Source organism: Nuphar pumila, chromosome 16 (assembly GCF_984573655.1).
Source record: "Nuphar pumila chromosome 16, dmNupPumi1.hap1.1, whole genome shotgun sequence".
Taxonomy (NCBI): Eukaryota; Viridiplantae; Streptophyta; class Magnoliopsida; order Nymphaeales; family Nymphaeaceae; genus Nuphar; species Nuphar pumila.
In genome coordinates, this window is record NC_143264.1 from 85,335,050 (window position 1) to 85,359,280 (window position 24,231).

The following is a 24,231-nucleotide window of genomic DNA, read 5'->3' on the forward strand; positions in this document are numbered from 1 at the left end:
AAAGAATAAGGAGGCCCACAGAATTTGACAGCCATTATTTTGCAGTCAAACATTTTGTCACTATGTAAAAGATGAAAGACTGAAGTTAAGAATACTATAACAGAATATCTGTCCCATGAAAGGATCATAGTTATACCAGTACGTGATTTGATAGACAAGATTTATGTATTCGATGCAAAAAATAGTGGCTGACATGTGAATCCAATAAGACAGCTGAAATTCTTAATGATCTGAAATTCTTAAAATAGAAAATATATGAATGGAATAATGAGTAATGACACATGTCAAACAAGAGCATAAATATGAGGGATGTTGGTAGTATGGCATCAGACATCAACTTAAATCCATTAGATTTGGTGAACCTCTACAAGATCGAGTCAGATTAACATTGCAAACTAGTTGAAATCCTCAAAACCCGAACCCAACCCAAGAAAAGGGAAAACAATAAGATATAAAATTTTGATATAGATTTGATTCCATATACAATTCAGAAGACCGATAGTACTAGATCTGATCAAGTCAGACTTCATTATACCTAGACCAAATTGAATCCAATCCATTTACTCCTGCTAAATGAGGCTACATGCATGCATGCATGCACATAAAGTTCCAGCATTATAATCACTTGGTCTGTGAGTTTTCTCTGAGAATTTGTTTACAATCACAGCCCTAATACTTATTTATACTTAAAGTTGTCTTCATCATGTTGATGATCACATACTTTTCAAAAAGAGGCCAGGAAGAAAAAGAAAGTGTCATCATGGTCCCAAATCTCAATGAATCGTGTGTTTAGGAACTTGTTTATCATAAAAAAGGATATAAAATTAATAAAAATACAAATTAACCTCCAATAGAGATGAAAAGGAAAAGGAGACAAATGGCTGCCGTGAAGATATTACCGCTGTTTCCTTACAAATGAATTCCAGAGATGCATAATCTGCTTTTCATCCTTGGTCACATCCACAAAGTCATCAAGCATCTGGCACAATATAACAATACATTTCTATTCTTAAAAACATAATATTAAAAATACCACCATGCATCCCTAAGTTTGCCATGCTGTCACATATCAGACTCCACAATCGATGATATGTCCAGTAAGTAGCAACTACCAGTCAGACCTTGGAATTGGATTCATGACTATGAGTCGACCAGTGATAGGTATCATAGGAAGCACAGCTCCTCTCCAAATGCTACAAAACAGTAAAAAGAAACAAGGTTCATATAAGGAAAATACTCATACCCTCCGATCCTCAAAATCAGCAATATCATCATCGACTTCATCTTCACTATCACGGTCTGACAAGACTTGCTCCAATGCCATTGGCTTCAATTGAAAAAGCAATATTGTCAACCAAAGTGTGGTAACGAGTATTAAAATTATATTGTAATGGAGCAAATATTGCAGGAAGCATATAATGCATAAATGTTTCATGCATGGATATGTTGAACTGAAATACTAAAAAAACTCCTCAACAATCATAATGCAACCCAGGTTCAAGATGCCAGAAAGCCGATATAGAAGTCTGTGAGGAATAATACCCCAGTGACAACTGTTGGCAACTTTTTGTGTGACAATAATAACAATAGATTTGTATGAGAAACACACTTCCCAAATTATTACCATGCCCAGGAAGTGTGCTTCTCAAATGCTTTCTAATTGGCTCGCTTCTTCCTGCTTCACATGAATTTCAAACATCCCTTGATTATTGGGAAAATATAGCTAATTAAGTTTTAATACAGAGAATGCTAGAGAGAAGATACCACTAAACACTTTTCAAATTTTCCAGGACTAGTGCTAATAATTTTGGATCAGAATGAGCGGTCATGTTTTATTTTTCTTGTCAAAATGCAGGCAACACACTTGCCTGACAGTGTGAATGAAGATGAAGAATCACTGTAGCTTATCTCATGAAGTACTTTGTTATAATTTTCAGATAACTTTCACGCTTCAATTTTGAACATTTCCTAGGAGATATCCTAGCCTTTTGACTTGTTCCCTTTTGGAGTACCACATTGAGGTGGAAAGCCAGTGTATTTGGATGGGGAACCACTTTCTAGGAGCTCTTCCTTAGCCCATTTTCGGTTGTACACATCTGATTTTTTGGTTGTACATCCTGTATAGGCATTATTCATCAGAAAAAAAAAACTTACCTACAACATTAGCAATACTAGACATCAACTAGGTACAAGTAACACAAAACTGATAGAGCATTTTGTTGTCATCCCTATTTTGAGCATATTCCAGGCCTTTCCCATCGGCTGCTTAAGTATCACACTGATGTGAGGCAGAATGATACACACATGGTGACATGGGAGATGTGTAGGCATATAGCAGGTTTCTGAAATGAAATGGGGATCTTCGAAACACGAGCTTAGATTAACAAGGGCAAGTGTCAAGAATGACACTAAAGCATAACCCTTAAAAAGGGTATAACTGGAAAGAAAATAAAAATAAAAATATATTCTTTATTGATATGAAAAACCAATTGCTTAAGAAGCATTGGAATAAAATACAAGAGGGGCTGCACCCCTTTATATACACAGCTGAAAGAGGACTCAATAGAGCTGTTGGACACAGTCCAACAACTCTATTTAGAGCTGTTGGAATGTGTCAGTCCAACAGCTCTATTAAGAGCTGCTAGTCAAGTCTGGACAGGAATTGACTAGCAACAGTCATTCTAGTTCAAACTGAACTAGATGACATAAAGACAAAAAATAAAAATAAAGGAAAAAAATTACAAAAAAGAAAGAAATGAAAAATGTATTTATATATATATAATAATATTATATTATTATATATACATATATGTACAGTTTTACATTTTAACACTCCCCCTCAAACTTACGGTACAATGAGCGAAAGTTTGTCTAAGAGAAAGTGAAATCGGGGAGAGCGAGAGGCTTTGTAAAGAAGTCTGCTAACTGATATTCTGAAGTGACATATGGCAGATCAATTATCCCGTGTAGATATTCCTCTCTGACGTAGTGACAATCCATTTCGATGTGTTTGGTGCGTTCGTGGAATGTTCTGTTACTGGCAATGTAGATCGCACTTTTGTTGTCACAACACATTTGTGAAGCCTTTGTTGCTTCAGCTCCCATGTCAGCAAGCAGTCGTCGGAGCCAAACTACTTCCATGGTCGTGGTTGTCATGGCTCTGTATTCAGTTTCGGTGGATGAGAGAGATACCTTTTGCTGCTTTTTACACCTCCACGAGATCAATGATTCCCCTAAAAAGACACAAAAGCCAGTGGTTGAGTGTCTGTTATTGGGATCACCTCCCCAATCAGCATCAGTATATGCAATTAAATCAAGAGAAGAGGAGGAAGATAAGAAAAGTCCTCGTGAAAGAGAGGACTTGATGTATCTGATAATACGCATGACTGCTCCCATATGAACAGAAGTAGGAGCATGTTGAAATTGACTTGCTGTACGAACAACATGCGCTATATCTGGTCGGGTAATGGATAGATAAGAAAGTGCCCCGACAAGCTGTCTGTAAGGAGTAGGGTCTGCAAGAAGTTCTCCATCATCAATCTTCATTTTAACATTAACAACTTCTGGAGTGTCAACTTTCTTATCATCAGTAATACCAGACCTGAAAACAATATCAAAAGCAAATTTAGTCTGAGATAATAAATATCCTCTAGGAGAATAAGCAACTTCAATGCCTAAAAAATATCTCAACAAGCCCAAATCAGTCATTTCAAAATGAGATTTAAGAAGTGTTTTTATTGTTTCAACTCCCTGTTTATCGCTTCCGGTGAAGATCATATCATCCACATAGAGAAGAAGCACAATGATCCCTGTATCAGAATTCTTAATAAACAAAGCAGTGTCAGTTAAACAGAATTGAAAACCAATATCAATCATAACACGACTAAACCTATCATACCAAGCTTTTGGTGCTTGTTTAAGTCCATAAAGAGCTTTTTCTAAGCGAAGGACTTTACCCTTAGGAATACTTAGACCAGAAGGGGGTTCCATATATACTTCTTCAACTAGCTTTCTATTTAAAAAAGCATTTTTGACATCCATTTGAAAAATAGACCATTTTTTGATAGAAGCTAAGGCAATTAAGGTTCGGACAGTAGTCATACGAGCCACCGGAGCAAAGGTTTCTTCATAATCAATCCCATATTCTTGGGCATAACCTTTGGCCACTAAACGGGCTTTATATCTTTCAAGAGTACCATCACTCTTGGTTTTAATTTTATAAACCCATCGACATCCTATAGTTTTCTTCCCTGAAGGAAGATCTTGAATATTCCATGTAGAAGTCTTTTCAAGTGCATCTAATTCAGCTTTCATGGCTTCTATCCATTTGATATCATTTTTTGCTTGAAAATATGTGGATGGTTCTTCATATGAGTGAATTAATGCAATAACTGCCCTATATGTGGGTGAAAAAGACTCGTATGATACAAACTTTCCTGGAGGCCTCGAGATTCGGGATGATTGTCTAGTTGGAATGTTAGAATATTTCTCAAGTGCACATGGAGGATTAGACTTTTGTCGCCTGGAATATTGAATACTAGTATCTCTATGAACTTCTTCATTTTCAACATTAAGATCAATAATTCTTCGATCATCATCAAAGTTACAGTCAAGGTCATATTCATCAAATGTTGATGTTAGATCTAGCAAAAAGGAGTACACAGTGACGTCTCTTAATTTTCTAAAATCAAAAAAGTTCTCCTTTTCAAGAAAGGAAACATTTCTAGACACATATAGTTTATTATTTTTGAAGTCAAAACATCTATAACCTTTCTGGTTTTCAGCATATCCTAAAAAGGCACAGGGAATCACACGAGGGAAAAGTTTATCATTTTTGTCAGTAAATATGAAACATTTGCACCCAAATATTCTTAGTCTAGAGTAGTCTGGAGAAATGTTCATAAGTTTTTCAATGGGAGTGATATTTTGTAACGAAGAAGATGGCATCCTATTAATGAGATAGGTGGCAGTTAAGGCAGCTTCTGCCCAAAAGTCTTTCGGGACTTGATTTGCTATTAATAAAGTCCTAGTGGTTTCTATAATATGACGATGTTTTCGTTCTGCCAGTCCATTTTGTTGAGGTGTATAAGGACAAGATCTTTGATGTGTGATGCCATGCAATTTAAGATAATTATGAAAATCTGTGGATAAAAACTCTCCCCCTGAATCTGTGCGAAAAATAGTAATATCATTTTGAAACTTGTTTTTAACCATATTATGAAAAGTTTGAAAGTATGAAAATACTTCAGACTTATGTTTGAGAAAGTACAACCACGTATGTCGGGAGAAATCATCGACAAAAATAACATAGTAAACAAATCCTCCTTTAGAAATTACTGGTGCATGACCCCAAACATCCGAGTGTATTAATTCAAGTGGTCTTGAAGAGAAAAAGGTTCTGTTCTGAAATGGTAATCTTTTCATTTTGCCGAGAATACAATCTTTACAATCAAATGATTCAGAGTTACAAAATTTCCCTAGATTTGGAAAATGTTGGATTTTGGCTATATGTGGGTGACCAAGACTCTTATGCCAGAGTTCCAACTCTATTTTTTTAATATTATAACAAAAAGCTTTCTTCGACATTTCCAAAAAATCCATGTAATAGAGTCCTTCTCTATGGCCTTCCCCAATCAGCTTGCCTGACTGGCGATCTTGTACCCAACAACCATGAGAAGAAAAAGAAATATTACACCCATAATCAGAAATTTGAGATACAGATAAAAGATTTAAATTTAATTTGAGAACATGTCTAATTTCTGGAATAAAAAAAATTTGTTTTATAAATTTTTTCAAAATTTCTTATTCCTTCTATTTCAAGAGAAGTCCCATCAGCAGTAAAGACCTTTGACACACTTGTTTTATTTTTAACACATTTGGATAGACTTTGATTATTTGGGGTCATATGAAAAGATGAACCAGAGTCAAGAAGCCAAGAAATTTTACCTAGATCAGAAAAAGATGAGGCTGCTGCGCCGGTTGAAGCTTCAGATAAGGAAGAGGCACCTTTGATGAGAGGCTGAAGAATCTCCATTAGTTGAGCCAGGGAAACTGGTGCATCCTGATCTTTAGGCTCCGATCCAGCAATTGCAGCTCTTTTTTCTCTCAGCTCCTTAAGTTTGGGACATTGTGGCCTGTAGTGTCCCGGTTCATGACAGTGATGACAAATAACTTTCTTCTTATCATAGTCACCATTTTGTCGGTTAAAGTGAGGAGGCCTATATGATCGAACATGATTTCCTGGTCTAGACACGGCTAAAACGGAATCATCTTCAATTTTTAAAGAACCTTTCCGGAGACGATTTTCTTCTATTGTTAACTCTTCAATAGTTTCAACAATAGAAGGAATTTTTCCCCGGTGAAGTAGGGTCGATTTAGTGGTTTCAAATTCCGGCCTTAATCCAGTGATAAACTGGTAAAAATGTTCAGCATCGAGTTGTTTCTGACGAAGCTCGATGTCTTCGGCACAATGCCACTTTGGTTCTAAAAGGGAAAGTTCTTCCCAAAGTTCGGACAACCCATTGTAATATTCACGAATAGTTTTGTCTCCTTGTGTCATCATTCGAACTTTTTCTTGGAGGTTGCACACGTGTGCAATATCTTTAAGGGAATACATATTCTTAAGGTATTCCCATGCCTTATCGGCATGATCAAATTTGGCAAGACTTGAGCATTTTTTAATGTCAACGCTATTGATAAGCCATGACATTATCTTCGCATGAGATATTCTCCATTCTTTCCATTTCTTCTCGTATGAGGCAATAGCCTTGATTTTCTCTTCTTCCGATAGAGGGACCTCTTTATCTCCCTCCTTTTTAGTAAGAGATAGCTTAGGTTCCGAATCGGAACCATCCACAATCCCCCATAAGCCTTTTCCCCATATATGGTGCTTCATGATTGAAGCCCATGTTACATAGTTCGTATCGCTTAGTTTCATAGGCATGATGGTGACTTTATCATTGTCATCCATCGATTACAAGGAGAGAAAGAATAGGGATAGAAGAGAAACAAGAAGGAAAATGGAAAAAAAAAAACAATACAACAAGATGTGAAATCTTTTCCAATGAAGTGATAAAACACTTCTCTTCAAGTGGCGAACACTTTTGCAAACGGGCACGAAAACCGAGGCAGCTTTTCCTCAAGATTTAGTACTTCTGCGGCTCTGATACCATGAAATGAAATAGGGATCTTCGAAACACGAGCTTAGATTAACAAGGGCAAGTGTTAAGAATGACACTAAAGCATAACCCTTAAAAAGGGTATAACTGGAAAGAAAATAAAAATAAAAATGTATTCTTTATTGATATGAAAAACCAATTGCTTAAGAAGCATTGGAATAAAATACAAGAGGGGCTGCACCCCTTTATATACACAGCTGAAAGAGGACTCAATAGAGCTGTTGGACACAGCTGTTGGAATGTGTCAGTCCAACAGCTCTATTGCTAGTCAAGTCTGGACAGAACTTGACTAGCAAGAGTCGTTCTAGTTCAAACTGAACTAGATGACATAAAGACAAAAAATAAAAATAAAGGAAAAAAATTACAGAAAAGAAAGAAATGAAAAATGTATTTATATATATATATATATATATATATAATATTATTATATATACATATATGTACAGTTTTACATTTTAACAGTTTCCAACATTTAATCATTCAATTAAATATTCAAACAACAACGTGGATGGAGAACCCATGCATAGGCAATAATGTAACAAGACACAACAAAAATTAACAATAAACCTGTGCATGCCTAGTAGCTTGTAGCAATGGTTTCTAAATTGAAAAATAAACCACCAAGGTGCTGAATCCACTCAGGCATAAGGGGAAAATCAACAAAATGCAATGGCAAACAAACACAACAACATTAATCATGTGTGCAGCACTTAGCAGCAACTCCGGTAAATCAAGATGAATGTCGAGTTTTTCATGTGCCAGGAGAAACAAATGATAAATGGAACAGATCAGTAAAACCAACATTCATGATAATTAAAAATGCACCAGAGATACTGCACATAATCATGCTACATCGGCTGATACACAATTCAACCACTGCCAGGAAAAAAAAAACAAAAGGAGTAGAAAGCACCTTAAAGGAAAACAGACCAAAATTTTTAACCATCAAGACAATTGCCTATTACCTGAGCTCTATGAGAGTGAAAGAATTGCCTCTTTTGGAGAAGTGCACGGCTATAAAAAAAAGAAGGATCAAATCTGAGAGGACAGTAAGCCTAATAATTTACAGGAGTAGAAAAGGAGAAACTGCAAACTAATTTTAAGCGAAACGGTACGATCTTCTACATTTGAGTTAAGTATCTAGACAATCATACAAGATATGAACACACAAACTCACTTTCTAGGATCCGCTCTTTCAGCAGATAACTTCCGTGTTTTTGCAAATTGCAGCATGGCAGGAGGAGCAAGATTGCTTCCAGATCCAGGTAGAGAACATTCAATAGTAGCAGATGCCTGTGCAGCAATAGCACAAACACCAGCCATGTTAGAGCTTGATGCAACAGGTTCTGTGCACTCTGCAGCACATCGATCCTCAATGACCACTAAGTTTTCAGTTTTATGCCTTTTTGGAAGCAAATGATGTTCATCTGATGATGTTTCCAACATCTTTCCCTCATCCATTTTGATATAAGCACCATCTGTACCATGACAATTCAACAGTTAGAATTCAAAGAAATCAAGTTGTAAAAGTCCTCACAATAAGACTTGTTCATGCACACTTACCATTTTTAGACCTCTCATGTGATGACATCTTTGAAGGAGCAGAGAAGATAGGGGATGTTGAAATAGCCATAGCTGATGAACTTGTACAAACATTTTTTTCTAAACAATCCTCAGATGTATCTGCCCTGGCATCATCAGGCGACTCCAGCTTTAAAACCTGTGGGTGAACAAACCTGGCACTTTGGCCAAAAGCTTTGCATCTTCTCCGCCTACTTGATTTGGAGCTGATAGATGAAAAGAAAGAAACTGTAATTATAAAAATATGAAAGAAAATAAACAAATGCTCATAAGAATTTTACTTCCTTGAAAGTTCTACAGAAGTTGAGAATGCAAATGAAAAATTTAACAATCACCAGTAGAAAAATGTTTGTAGGCGTGGATCCACACCATCTGCAACAACCTTCGCAAAAACAAACACGAAAATTGAAGTCACAGTAAAGAAAATGGTGTGCTTTAAAAGGCACTGCATGATCTCATTAATCAGCAACAAAGAAGATATGATTGCTTAAGATTCTTCACTCCTCCACCCCCCCCCCCCCACACACACACACACACATACTCCTCAAAAAAAAAGGAGAATACATCAGTGATTGGAAGGCAGGCAGAAATTTCAGTTAACAATATTTGAAATGGAGAATTCCTGAGCCACTATTTCATGTCTACAAGTAGTTAAAATGTGACAACCCTCATGGTTCATGTAGAGAAATCAAAATGTTGGGAAAAAACAGAGACAACCATGAAACCAACAGCCTATACAATATTATTAAAACATGATAGATAATCGACACAGGATATGGCACTTTTTAATGGAATTCTTCAGTAAGAATAGTACATAGGTGGATATGGCAGGGTAATGAAAATGGAGTATCCATGTCAAAGTAGCACCTTGCAGAACCACTAACTTAGATCTCAGCTATGTCATATAGGTATAGGTGCTGGTACACGTATGACACAGTTTAACAAAAGAAGGGAGTGAAGATGCAATTGGGCCACATATATTGCATCAACATAATATACATAATATATGTACTGCAACCAAACAGATCCACTAAATTATAAATAAAAAATATAGATTGTATGAAATATTCAAGAAAACTAACATATCCTATATGTGATACAGAATGCCGGTATGCACAGCATATAAAGCACCCAGAAGTACCAGCATTGACACCAGTCCGCAGGGCATTTTGAAGTACCCGTGTTACAGAGGATCTCAGAAGAAGAAATGCAAACAAAAGAAAGACATTCAAATTATCTGGCATATTTATCAGGCCAATGAAGAAAGTTCTAACCTCAGACCTCCATGTATCAGTCTTGACTGATACGTTAACTGCCTGGTACTCTTCTGTTACCTGCAAATTGGAAAGCAAACTTCCTGTTTATATAACTACAGCAATCGTCAAGATAATCCATTGAGAACTCCGGAGTTTACCAACCCAAAATTCAAAATTGAAGAGGTCATGACAGGAGGTCAAGTGATACCTCAGACCCTGAAACAATAAATAAAAAATAATGTGCAGAAACAAACTAACTTAGGGGCATCTAGAGAACATTTAAATTGTACAACCAAAAAGAAAAACCAAAACTGCAATACAAGCAGGCCGACCATAAAAGAACCTTGAAACTTGAACATTGCACCAAGCAAAACGGACAGGAGAAGTCCTCAGTAACTGTTTATCAAGTACAACATACAGCACCTCATCAGAAGAGAACCACACAAGAAAATAAAACAGAAAGGTGCAGACTTGAGGAGCTTCCTTTCGTCAATATTGGTATGCAGAGGCCGCAATTATGTAACATTGGGTAGAAAAAGAGCGAGGACTCCATTCTAGAACCCAAACATTTCATTCAGACATGCATCCTAAATTGTGAAAGTAAAACCAACCTCAATACACATTAAATTAATAAGGTGGCATATACTTGGTTGATTACCAGAATATACATTAAAGCCACATTTTGAGGAGATCCCTCAACTATTTCTTAGTTTGAAAAGCAAGATCCAGCAGATAAAAGGTATACAAATTACAACAAATGACGCAAAAAAAAATCTTTACAACTCTGACCTTCAGTCTTCTGCAATGTATTGTTGTAGTATCTATAGTTGAAGATGACATTTCCAGTCCTCAACCTACCAATAAACATAAGAAATTCATCAAGGATTACATCATAAAATTTTAAAGAAAAAGAAAAAAGAACTATACATGAACTGCATGATAATGTAAACAAAAACTAATTCGACATGTTACTTTGTAGTTAAGCAGAATGCTTCTTTCTATAGGAATGTTGAAAAGGACTGGATTTGTTAGTCGCTGATAATTCCTCAAAGTCATGGATCTTTTGAAAGGATTGTGAGTGTGCCTATATGCATGCACCCACACATGAACACTTGCACACACACACACACAGAGTAAAGGGCATGAATAGACCTAGGGGGGGGGGGGGCAGGTGACTCACCTAGTTCCAAAAGCTAGGTGAGGCCTAGTGGGCTCAGGTGATGCTTAGGTGAGCTAGGCGACCTAAACAGGTTACATAGGCAAGCTAGGAGTTATTATTATTATTATTATTATTTTTATTGCATTGCAGTTCCAAACACCTAGTCGCACCTACGTAAGCTAGGCAACCACTCAAAGGCTCAACATGTAAGTGCAGTCTAGAACTTTTGGCTGCAAAATTTGGGGAGAAACTATGCATTTCAGGATCTCCATGCACAATGATTGGAGCCTCTAAAGGGACCCAATAGTTTGAACTTCAGTAGGTTGAAAAGAGACACAACCTTGGCAAGAATGATGTTAGGTGAAATATATGACTCATGCTCCTTTAGGTTCCTTATATTCCATGGTTGAGTTAGCTACAGAGATCAATCCAGTTGATTATATCTCGCAAAAGTTTCGCATACACATGCTTACACACACTCATGAATCAAAAGAGAAAAACGAAAAAGAAAAAAGCATGGTTGTACTGTATGAGTGTCCCACAGTATGAAAATGTTCAGGACTAGGGATGTAACTGGGTCGGTTCGGGTCAGATTCAGACCGTGACTTATCAGACCCAATTCTAAAACAGGTTTAAAAGTTAAAACCCAAACCTGACCCAATCTAATTTGGGTCCGGGTCCAAGTTCAGGTATGGCTGGAAAATGTGGACCCATATGGGTTAACGGGTCCAGGTATGTATTGAGTCAGACATAATCTGGACAGGTCTTCAATAGACCCGTTTTTTAATCGGGTATAAGAATTAAACCCTGACCCAACATATTTTGATTTGGATCCAGGTTCGGGTCTGTGTATAGCTGAAAATTATAGACCGATATAGGTTAACAGGTTCGGGTATGATCAGTACGGGTCTTAACAAGTTCGGATTTGAACTCAGCCTCCATATGATTGGTATTCTAGACCTAATTACCCACCAATCAAAAAATATGTAAATTAATGAAATTAGCTATTCATTAAGAAGATTATATGTTAACAAATTAGAAACTTATTAACTATTCTAAACAATAGTGGGTCAGATTTCAATGGGTTCGGTTCCAGCCGGTGCACATATAAAACAGGTTTGGGTACATAACCGATTCGGGTTCGGGTTGGTTTGGATATGAAGCAGGTTTGAGTTTAGTTTGGTTCAATTATAAAATGGGTTCAGGTACATTATCGGTTTGTGTTTGGGTTGGTTCTGTTTTATATTATGTGGAACCATTTGGATTGGCTATAAAATGCAGGTCAGATCTAAGCAGGTTCGAGTCTTCATTTATAATACCCAAGATCCGACCCGTTTTTGTTACGGATTTATATTTCAGACTCAACCTGAACCCATGCGTCTACTAAAATTGAACCGGGTAGGGTATAATTGGTTTAGGACGTCGGATCGAGTATACCAGACCCAGTTCACCCCTATTCAGGACCTCACACAAGTTGGAAACTAAACAAATCTTCTCTTTTACATGGTACAAGAAAAACCACCATGAGATGCAACATTTGCATTAATATCATAATATGCATTCAAATGGTAGTTGCCTTATCAAACAAGCATTATCACATGGCTTTTGAAGATATATCCATGTGGACCACATCAAATGTATTGCCGAAGATCGATAGACACAACTAATATTGTTAACTGCAACAAGGCTAAAGTACATATGCATCAAAGATTTAGCATCAAAATTAAAAATTGGCTAAACCATCCCAGCCCAAGAAGCTGACATGACCAAATCCAGTACAAGGATATGACCTAAAGCTCTATAATCTGATACCATAGTGGACTAAAGCAAAGCAATTTTTTCTTCTTCTATGAGTAGGGCAGCCATCTTCCTGCAGAAGACTACTACCAGTTATGGATGCAGTTTTCAAGGTGAAGGGTGCATCTGCTTGTCTCGGATCTCAGATCCAAGGTGGTCTGAGATCCTAGGATCTAATTCAACATCAGATCCAAGGTGGTCTGAGATCATGGGATCTAATTCAATATTTGAAGAGAGAGAGAGTAAAACATTGAATAAAAAAGCTGGGGGAGGTTTTCAGGATCTCAGATTCAAGGATCAAAAATCCTCATTTGCAAAAATTTGGGATCTGGCATGAGCCCCATAGCAGATCAGATGCTCAGATCTGAGTTCTAGAGTTCCAAACGCAACCTAAAGAGAGACATAAAAATAATCAATGTCGATAACAGGAGGCCTTTGCTTGTTCAAAAAGGAACCTTAGAATCAATTTTCACATGCATGATCCTGAATTTCTTGGGAAATTAACAGGAAATGAAACTGCAACCTTCTCAAGAAGTATGCTTCGCATTAAGTATCATGATAAGATTATTATTCATGGTTAAAATATTAAAAAGCAAACTCATCCCTGATGACAAGATTTCTTAAACAGTTAAGATGCCCCCAAAAAATGAAAAAACAGAAAAGCTACTGATAGTGCAAAACCTTTTACCAATGAATACAAAACACATTCTACAATTTTGCAACCTGATATAGTCTGTGTTTGCATTGTCCAAACCTTTTGGCACACCATTTCATATTCATCACTCATCCCAAAAAAATTAGCATATTTTGCATTCACTTTGCAAGCATCAATGCTCTCTGCATCCTCCTAAATTAAAGTTACTTGCCTACGTTTACTGATGGAATGATTGAAGGGCATAGCTCCATTGGATGGGCTGTAATGAAAAGAGGCGGAAGCACCAATAGAGCAAAAAGTCACTCTTTAAGAGTGACTACTAGAGCCAAGAACACAAACACCAAATGTGCACACACAAAACTCTCAAATATAGAAAATGACTTAAAGTCATAAGTTGGATTTATTGAAGAAAGGAAGAGAAGGGTGTAAAAACCCATGCTTACAAGAGGGGAACACCTCCTCTATTTATAGAGGAGGAGGGCACTAAGAAGGGACCACAAGGAGGGCTCCCTTGTAGTCGTTGGGAGCCCCCAACGGTCAGAAATCTGACCGTTGGGGCCCCAACGACTACAAGAGTGGGGCCCCTTGTGGTTCAAACAAAAGTAAAAATGAAAAAAAGAAAAAAGGTAAAAAAGGAAAAAGAAAAAAGAAAAGGTAAAAAAATAAAAAGTACATTTTGCAGTTTTACAAGAATACCCCTATCGGGTATTTCACTAAAAAGAATATGTATATATATACATATATGTATATATATACTTATATATATACGAATGTATATATATAAGTATATGTATATATATATATATATATTTTAACACGCCCCCTCAAACTTTACGGGGAGAAGACTGAAAGTTTGCTAAGGAGACACATAAATCGTGGAGTTGGGAGCGCTTTGGTGAAGAAGTCAGCTATTTGATACTCTGAAGTAACATATGGTAATGAGATAGTCCCTCTGAGGTATTCGTCTCGAACATAATGGCAATCTATTTCGATATGCTTTGTCCGCTCATGAAAGGTGTGATTGCTGGCAATGTATATCGCACTTTTGTTATCACAGCAGGGCTTGGTAGGAGTGAAAATAAGGGCGCCCATGTCAGCAAGGAGACTTCTGAGCCATATGATTTCCATAGTTGTCATCGCCATAGCCTGATATTCAGCTTCAGTAGATGATAAGGAGACCTTCTGCTGCTTTTTGCATCTCCACGAGATGAGGGATTCACCTAAAAAAATACAAAGACCCGTAATTGAGATACGATCATTGGGATTTCCTCCCCAGTCAGCATCAGTAAAAGCAGTCAATTCAAGAGATGAGGAAGAGGATAAGAAGAGTCCCTTAGAGATGGTGTTTTTGATATATCGCACAATTCTCATTACGGCTGCCATATGAACCGTGGTAGGTGCGTGCTGAAACTGACTCGCTGCATGAACCGCATAAGCTATGTCAGGACGGGTGATGGATCAAATAGGTGAGGGATCCAATTAATTGACGGTAGGGAGTTGGATCTTCAAGAAGAACACCATCTTCAAGTCTTAGTTTCGCATTGATAACTTTGGGAGTCTCAACTTTCTTTTCATCAGATATTCCTGATTTGGTACAAATTTCTGCAGCTAACTTCGTTTGAGATAAGATGTATCCTCGTGCGGAATAAGCCACTTCAATTCCTAAAAAATATCTCAAATAATCAAGGTCAGACATATCAAAAGTATCTTTTAGCATAGACTTAACATCATTTACTCCCTTTTTGTCATTCCCAGTGATGATCATATCATCAACATACAGCAGAAGCATTATAATGGAGTCACCTGTCCTTTTAACAAAAAGAGCAGTGTCAGTATAACAAGAAGAAAAACCTAAATTGATTAATACATTATTAAACCTGTCATACCAAGCTTTAGGAGCTTGCTTAAGTCCATATAAAGCCTTTTTTAATTTTAAAACTTTTCCATTTAAATTCATACCTGGAGGCGGTTCCATATAAACTTCTTCATTTAAATTACCATTCAAGAAGGCATTTTTAACATCAAGTTGAAAGATTGGCCATTTTTTAACAGAAGCTATAGCAATAAGGGCTCGAACACTAGTCATTCGAGCAAATGGGGCAAAAGTTTCATCATAGTCTACCCCATACTCTTGGGCATATCCTTTGGCTACCAACCTAGCCTTATATCTTTCTAATGAACCATCTCTTAGTTTTTACTTTAAACACCCATCTACATCCAATGGGTTTCTTGTCATTGGGAGGATCAATGATTTCCCAAGTTTGCGCCCTTTTAAGGGCATTAAGCTCAAGTTCCATAGCTTCATTCCAATGAGCATATTGTTTAGCATCATTGTAATGAGATGGTTCATGAAAGGAGTGAAGAGCAAGTAGACATGCTCAATAATTAGGATAAAAAGAGTCATAAGAAACAAATCTATTTGGTATCTTGGGAATGCGATTTGATCTTCTTTGAGAGGTTTCTTCTATCGACTCACTTTGAGAAAATCTTTCAAGGGCACAAGGAGGATTTCTTTCATTCCTTCTAGAGTAGACTTGTATTTGTCTTGAAGCATTTTCTTCTAAGTTTTGATCATTATTTGGATGTTCAACAAGATCTTCATTAAGAGGTTCACTAGGATCAACATGATCATCTATGATGTTTTCTTGAGGTAACAAGTCAAATAAAAAGGAATAGTCAATATTTTCATTTGGTTGATGCGAAAAAACATTTTCTTCTTCGAGAAATGTGACATCTTTTGAGATATAAAGTTTATTCTTAAGTATGTCAAAATATCGATATCCTTTTTGTTTTTCGCCATATCCCAAGAAAATACATTCAATAGCCCTAGGAGAAAGTTCATCATTTTTGCGAGTTAAAACAAAGCATTTACATCCAAAAATTCTTAATCTTTTATAATCGGGAGACATATTGTAAAGTTTTTCAAATGGAGAAAGATTTTTCAAAGAGGATGAAGGAATTCTATTAATGAGATATGTTGAGGTTAGAACCGCTTCGGCCCAAAAGGATTTTGGGATATTTTTTGAAATCAATAATGTTCTTGTAGTTTCTATTATGTGCCTATGCTTTCTTTCCGCAAGACCATTTTGTTGCGGAGTGTTGGGACAAGAACGTTGATGACAAATTCTATTTTCTTTTAAGTAACTTTGAAAATCATTAGACATATATTCACCTCCCGAATCGGACCTAAGAATAGATAGATTTCCCAAAAATTGATTTTTAACCATTGCATGAAATTTTTTAAAGAAGGAGAAGACTTCGGATTTGCGACTTAGGAAGTATATCCACGTAAATCTAGTGAAGTCATCAATAAAGACCACATAATACGAAAAACCTCCTTTGGACAAAATTGGGGAGGGTCCCCATACATCGGAATGAACAAGTTCAAATTGCCGAGTGGTAAAGTAACTTCTTTGAGGAAACGGAGTAGCTTTAAATTTCCCAAAAATGCAATCTTTACAAGTCATGTGATTGTCTTTACAAGTATTGTTCAAAAAAGGAAAAAGATACATTTTTACAAAATTTGGATGACCAAGTCTCTCATGCCAAATTCCAATACTTTTGTCTTTAACAAGATTGCAAGATGACTTAGATGGAAGCGTCAAAAAGTCCATAAAATAGAGATCACCCCTTCTATGGCCTTGCCCAATCAGCTTCCCTGACTGGAGATCCTGCACGGTGCAATCTTCAGGTGAGAAAGAGACTTGGCATCCATGGTCGGTGATTTGGGAAACGGAAAAGAGATTTAAATTAATTTTTGGAACAATTCTTACTTTAGGAATGAAAAAGTTTTGAGAATTTTTGAAGTCAAGTGTTCCAATACTTTCAATTTTCAATGACGTTCCATCGGCCGTTGAAACATAGGAGGACATGGGTTCGGAAAAAACATTTGAAAGAGAGTTTTTATGAGATGTCATATGAAAAGAAGCACCAGAGTCTAGTATCCACATACCTGGAGGTGATGAAGAGTAGGCGATGGCGGCTCCGGATGTTGAAGGAGAAGACTTGAGAAGGTGTTGGAAAACTTCGGAGATATGATTAAGAGTTTCTTTGATATCTTCTTCCTTGGTACTTTCTTCCTTCTTTGGAGAACTTTCTCCAACCGCGGCAACCTTTCCTTTAAGCTTTGGACAAACCGGTCTAATGTGCCCCGGTTCATTACAATAGTGGCATATAATTCCCTTTTTAGGCCCATTGCTATTTTTGTTAAAGTGTGGAGGTCTATATGCTTTAACATTCGATCCGGGCCTATTAACGGCCAAAACTTCATCACTCCTAATGCTCAAGCCAAGTCGAGTTTATTCTTGACATATCTCGGCAAGGGCATCTTCAATAGGTAGGGCTTTGCTTCTATGGAGAAGAGATGCCCTCACTTGTTCAAATTCCGGGCGAAGTCCATGAAGGAATTGAAAAAAGTGCTCCTTTTCAATTTGTTCCCTTCTTAGTTCAATATCTTGTGGAGCAACCCATTTAGGCTCAAGAAGGGCAAGCTCATCCCAAAGAGGGGTTAGAGAGCTAAAATAGTCCCGGACACTCATATCCATTTGTTTGGTGGAACGAATTTTTTCTTGACAAAAAAATTGCCGAGCAAGATCCTTTTGGGTATACATACCCTTAAGGAAAACCAAGCCTCATTGGCCCTTCTAAATTTGGCAATATTAGCACAATTTTTAAGGTCTACATTGTTCATAAACCATGCCAAAATTTTGGCATGGTTACTTTCCCAATCCTCAATTTTGGATTGATGGTCATTAATGGCTTTGATGCGCTCATCGTCATCTAAAGCTTTTTCAACCTCATTTTCGATTTTGGTGAGAACAAGAGAGGGTTCGGGAGTAGTTCCCATAACAAAACCCCAAAGTTTCTTACCTTTTAGATGATTTTTCATAGCGGAGGCCCACATGAGATAGTTGGACCCATTTAGCTTAAAAGAAAGCTCCACTTTAGAGTCACGTTTCATCGGCACCAAATATACTTCCTTTCTTCAAAACTTTGAAAGGCACGCGTTCCAAGATAACAAAAGAAAAGCCCAATCACCAACCGAGCTCTGATACCATATAATGAAAAAAGGCGGAAGCACCAATAGAGCAAAAGGCACTCTTTAAGAGTGACCACTAGAGCCAAGAACACAAACACCAAATGTGCACACACAAAACTCTCAAATATAGAAAATGACTTAAAGTCATAAGTTGGATTTATTGAAGAAAGGAAGAGAAGGGTGTAAAAACCCATGCTTACAAGAGAGGAACACCTCCTCTATTTATAGAGGAGGAGGGCACTAAGAAGGGACCACAAGGGGGCTCCCTTGTAGTCGTTGGGAGCCCCCAACGGTCAGAAATCTGACCGTTGGGGCCCCAACGACTACAAGAGTGGGGCCCCTTGTGGTTCAAACAAAAGTAAAAATGAAAAAAAAAAAGGTAAAAAAGGAAAAAGAAAAAAGAAAAGGTAAAAAAATAAAAAGTACATTTTGCAGTTTTACAAGAATACCCCTATCGGGTATTTCACTAAAAAAGAATATGTATATATATACATATATGTATATATATACTTATATATATATATGAATACAACAACAACAACAACAACAACTACGCCTTCATCCCAAAACAATTGGGGTCAGCGATATGAACCAAAAAAGAAATTCATTTTGGGTCTTCCACATGAATCCTTTTCCTCCAATCATTTCTATCCAACGCCATGTCCTCGGTGAGGTTCAAAGCATTCATATCCTTTCCTATCATCTCCATCCAAGTCTTCCTAGGCCTACCCCGACCTCTTTTAACTAATATATTTTCCCATTTCTCCAACCTTCTAACTGGAGCATCATTAGGCCTTCGCCGAATATGTCCAAACCACCGTAAACGATTCTCTCGCATCTTATTTTCAATGGGTGCAACACCTACCTTCTTACGTATCTCTTCGTTCCGAATCTTATCTTTTATTGTATTTCCACACATCCATCTAAGCATCCGCATCTCAGCTACACTCATTTTTTGAATATGATGTCTCTTGGCAGCCCAACATTCCGTACCATATAGTAAAGCGGGTCTAATAGTCGTCCTATAAAACTTTCCCTTCAACCGCAATGGCATTCTACGATCGCACAACACTCCAGTAGCACTTTTCCATTTCATCCACCCAACCTTTATCCTATGATTTACATCTCCATCAATTTCTCCATACTTTTGAATGATGGATCCCAAATATTTGAACTAATCATTCACCGGTATATCTTGCTCACCAAGCTTCACTACACTCCCATCACTACTTCGTTGCTTACTAAACTGACATTCCATATATTCAGTCTTACTCTTACTCAACTTAAAACCTCTAGCTTCCAATGTCAGTCTCCATAATTCTAACTTAGCATTAACCCCAGCTCTAGACTCATCAATCAAAACAATATCATCAGCAAACAACATACACCACGGTACATTTTCTTGAATTGATCTCGTAATCTCATCCATCACTATCGCAAATAGGAAAGGGCTTAAAGCAGATCCTTGATGTAACCCAACCGTTATCGGAAAATTGGTTGTCACCCCTCCACAAGTGCGGACATTGGTTACTACTCCTTCATACATATCTTTAATTATACTAATGTACTTGAGAGAAACACCTTTCTTCATCATTGTCCACCAGAGAACGTCCCTAGGTACTCTATCGTATGCCTTCTCTAAATCAATAAAAACCATATGCAAATCTTTGTTCCTCTCTCTATATCTTTCAATAAGTTGTCTAAGAAGATGTATAGCTTCCATAGTTGATCTTCCAGGCATAAAACCAAATTGATTCTCCGATATCATGACAACCTTCCTCAACCTAGACTCAATCACCCTCTCCCAAAGTTTCATAGTATGACTCATGAGTTTTATACCACGATAGTTTGTGCAATCTTGTATATCACCCTTATTCTTATATAAAGGCACCAAAGTACTCTTCCTCCACTCATTAGGCATCTTATTTGTTCGCCAAATGAATGTATATATATATAAGTATATGTATATATATATATATATATTAACATGGGCTACTACTAGATTCTACATTCTTATGAATAACTCTCTTATATCATGGACAATGGAACAAGCACCACAGTAGAGTCCTTTTTGTCCCCAAAGCAAAGCAGAAACTTGTGATCTTCTCTATTAAGATCCTATAATTGAGAGTTAAGACAGCTTGCAAATATGGATGTGTCTATTTCTTCTGTCGTAATAAAGGATCCAAATATGTGATCAGTTTTATTCCACCTCGGATCACTCTTGTTGGCAGTTTTATGAGCTAAGGGCATGGACATGGAATCCTGAATATTATTAGGCATACATGGTAGCAAAGGGTTTCGCTACCTGTTACCCCATCTTTTGTTATTGCTCCTTTTCATTTCATTTATCGTTCAAGAATGATCTATTTTTCCTTCCTTGTATAATGGGTCTGCACATGAGCATTTTTATGCTTATAAATCATAATTAATACTGAAGAATGCCACTCTATCTACATCTCCCCTAACTTTGTTATTGAAACATGTGTTCTGTATATAGGTAAGTTTATTTCACATTATTGATACCAGTGATGATACTACTCTTACAAGTTTTCATCATCATAAAAATAATCTGGTGAATGAAAATAGCCTGAATTTGTGCAGATCCACTGCTGACAAACGAAGTATTAAACCAAAAGAAATGAAGTTGTACTTACCGAATAATGTGAGATAATGAAGAAGCAGGAACATCAAGATACGAGTAAGAATCATAAGGAGACCTTTCTTTCACACAAAGCTCTTGTGCAGAAATATTTACTTGTGCTTGCTTAGTTGAACTCTTCTGTGGTCAACGAAAATCTCTAATCACCATATAAATCCATTCTCACCCCCAACCCCCTTTCCTCTCTCAAAAGAAGGGATAAAAGTATCATGTAAATTGCCAAGAAAAAGACGGTAAAGCTTGCGGAATGGACTCACCATAGCCCCAATATTACGGGTATGAAATTTTATACAGTTTCCGACACCCAAATCCCCATGCTGCATACGGAAAAAAACAGATCTTAAGAATCAAATTTTTGGCTCTTTTGATATTATGATGTTAAAGATAAATGTGTGCAGAAAAAAATTCTTACAGAAACTGTTCAAAGAAGCTTATCACTACATAATGAAATGATTAGGCTTTGCATGTCCAACCAACATATAACAGACTATTGCGAGTATAGTATGTTTCCTACTAGAAGATGTCAAATAAAAGGTTAATCCATCATCAATGTTCATAAACTAATAATTTCAATTCTTGCACATCTAGAATCCGCTGACATACACAGACTTTTATACACTTGTATATATGGATTCAGAAAATACTGAATACATACCTCAAGAAAGCTAGGATGCAAGTCAACTGTTTGCAGCACCTCAGTCCTATGCCCCATACGCAAGCTGGCAGACTCTTCCCATGAAGAACTGAGCAAATCCATAGGCAGTTTGCCCCAATGACAAAGGCTGCCAAATTTAGCTGAAAAAAGAAAGGATAAATATCTCATACTATCAAACTGAAATTTCTAAAAGCATTTGCATCAAGTATCAATTTCATGTAGGGGGAGTTTGACAATATGTACCACAAACAAATACAAAAATAGAATATTTTATGATCACCAGTGGGACAACAAATAGAAATAAATATATCAATTTATGGCAAATCAAAGCAAACAAAGGCTGACAAGCAGAGAGATCATTCCTGGAAAAATAAAGCCTTATGCCAATCCTCTGTCAAAATGGACATGTTAGATACCCACAACAATATTGCAGTATAAATTACCATTAACCTAAGAATTCAGTTGAAATGATTTTAGTCAGAACTGTCATAGACCAAGTACCAGAACCTTCAACTTATCTACGCTGAGGGAAAATGGTAAGGTATGAGAGTTTACTACAAACAAAGAGCAACCAAATGTCTTATCCGAGAATTCAGATGCCCTTCTTATAGCACATGTCAGATCACCACAACATAAAGCCAGACATCAGATGGGACACCTTGGGAGGATGCATGAAGTTAAAGCTCGATTCAACAGTTAAGAGACCTTAAACCATTCATAATAGAATCTTACATGAAAGAAATGCAAGAGGAAGGTGATCTTTCAGCATGCTGCCATCCACAGATTGGTTTCTTGAATCGCCTAGAGAGGACAACAGAAAATAGCTAGTTATTAAGCATGAATATGAACATTTATGTAGAAGAAGACATCAAGGATTCAAGATAATTTAATTCATACCAAAAGTTACAAACAGGATAGCAATGTTGCCATTTTTAGCATCCATTGATAGCTTCCTAATCTCTGGAAGAATAAAACTGGCTTCTGTCTGATCTCTTCTTCCAAATTCACAAAGTGTGGTAATTGCACATGCCCGACTGATCCGATAATTCACATACTTCTGTAAGGTAGCTTCAACGTTATCTCTTCATAATATGTGCCGGTTTATACATGCTTGCAGGTAGTTATACATATGTTGTACAATGTAAAAGAGCATAATGCATGCCCAGGTGTCCTTACACATCAATAAGCAAGCAAAGACGAGAAAAGTCGCACCTCTGAAACAGAGATATCAGAAACAGGTGCAGCTATGAGTATAAAGAAGGGAAACGGGTTTTGCGGTTGCACACCATCAGAGACAAACACAGGGAGCGATATCATCAATTGAATTCTGCAAATTTAAGATAATAATGCAGTTAGATGAATCACATTTAAGCAGCAAATAAATAAATAAATAAATTCACAAAACAAGCAACATTCAAGCATGATGGTAAAATTATTGGATGTATAAATTATTGGATGTAATCATTCTTTACCCACCAAGCTGGGCCTGGACCTATGTCACACAGATACTCCATACTCCATTTTTGCTCCTGTATCCACTTATATACTATGTCACAAAGATAGGAGTACATACATGCCCGTGACTTGTAAACGTGACACTGATTTGGCAAAATCTTGAAAAGTACGACATGGCAATACATATATAAATAAATATAAAATAAAATTTCATAATTTAATATAAAATATTTTGCAGTGTTTATTTATTTTTTTGTATTAAGTACTTAAAATACTTTTATATTAATGATAAAATATTTTATATAGACCGCCTACAAGGGCATTTTGTAATATTTATTGAGAAGAGAGTCTCTCTCTCTCTCTCTCTGCGAGCTAACTAAGACACTAAGTCCAACACGTTTTGGACTATCTCACCAGTGTGTCGTGCATCAAAACGTGTCAGACTTCGTGCCCAAGTGTATCATCCATGACATGAGGCCATTTAGGCGTGTCACTGTGACATAGCTTATATACTAGCCATATTAAAAAACTTCATGCAAATGGCCATATCCCCGTATCTACTGCTGCATCCATGTGACATAGGCCTGAAACTATATACAACGAGGCATTTGCATGACCAATCAGGAGTGCCAAGTTTTTTCATTTTTCAAATATTGCAGTCTTGTATAAACTGTATACACGACTTTAACAATATCATAAAAGAAAAAAGTGGGGCAATTGACCTGGGTCAAATCATGAATCAAGCATAGAACATATTATAGTCATCAGATTGCTTTTCTTTTGCATAAATTCCCA

At 36.8% G+C, this 24,231-nt stretch overlaps 1 protein-coding gene across 5 annotated transcripts in view; it reads right to left on the reverse strand.

Moving 5' to 3' along the window:
• Positions 1-24,231, reverse strand: part of LOC149813941 (polycomb group protein EMBRYONIC FLOWER 2-like) — a 49,823-nt gene that overhangs the window by 9,167 nt on the left and 16,425 nt on the right. For all 5 annotated transcript variants that reach the window (XM_089992422.1, XM_089992423.1, XM_089992426.1 and 2 more), the window contains 16 exons: positions 23,194-23,308; positions 22,879-23,038; positions 22,714-22,782; positions 21,982-22,121; positions 21,584-21,643; positions 21,322-21,446; positions 10,805-10,869; positions 10,359-10,411; positions 10,178-10,231; positions 10,034-10,093; positions 9,095-9,141; positions 8,742-8,965; positions 8,356-8,656; positions 8,144-8,192; positions 1,244-1,327; positions 900-979 (listed from right to left, as the gene is read on the reverse strand). In XM_089992422.1, the coding sequence (XP_089848548.1) occupies positions 900-979; positions 1,244-1,327; positions 8,144-8,192; positions 8,356-8,656; positions 8,742-8,965; positions 9,095-9,141; positions 10,034-10,093; positions 10,178-10,231; positions 10,359-10,411; positions 10,805-10,869; positions 21,322-21,446; positions 21,584-21,643; positions 21,982-22,121; positions 22,714-22,782; positions 22,879-23,038; positions 23,194-23,308 (1,686 nt within the window). The remainder of the gene's footprint in view (positions 1-899; positions 980-1,243; positions 1,328-8,143; positions 8,193-8,355; positions 8,657-8,741; positions 8,966-9,094; positions 9,142-10,033; positions 10,094-10,177; positions 10,232-10,358; positions 10,412-10,804; positions 10,870-21,321; positions 21,447-21,583; positions 21,644-21,981; positions 22,122-22,713; positions 22,783-22,878; positions 23,039-23,193; positions 23,309-24,231) is intronic.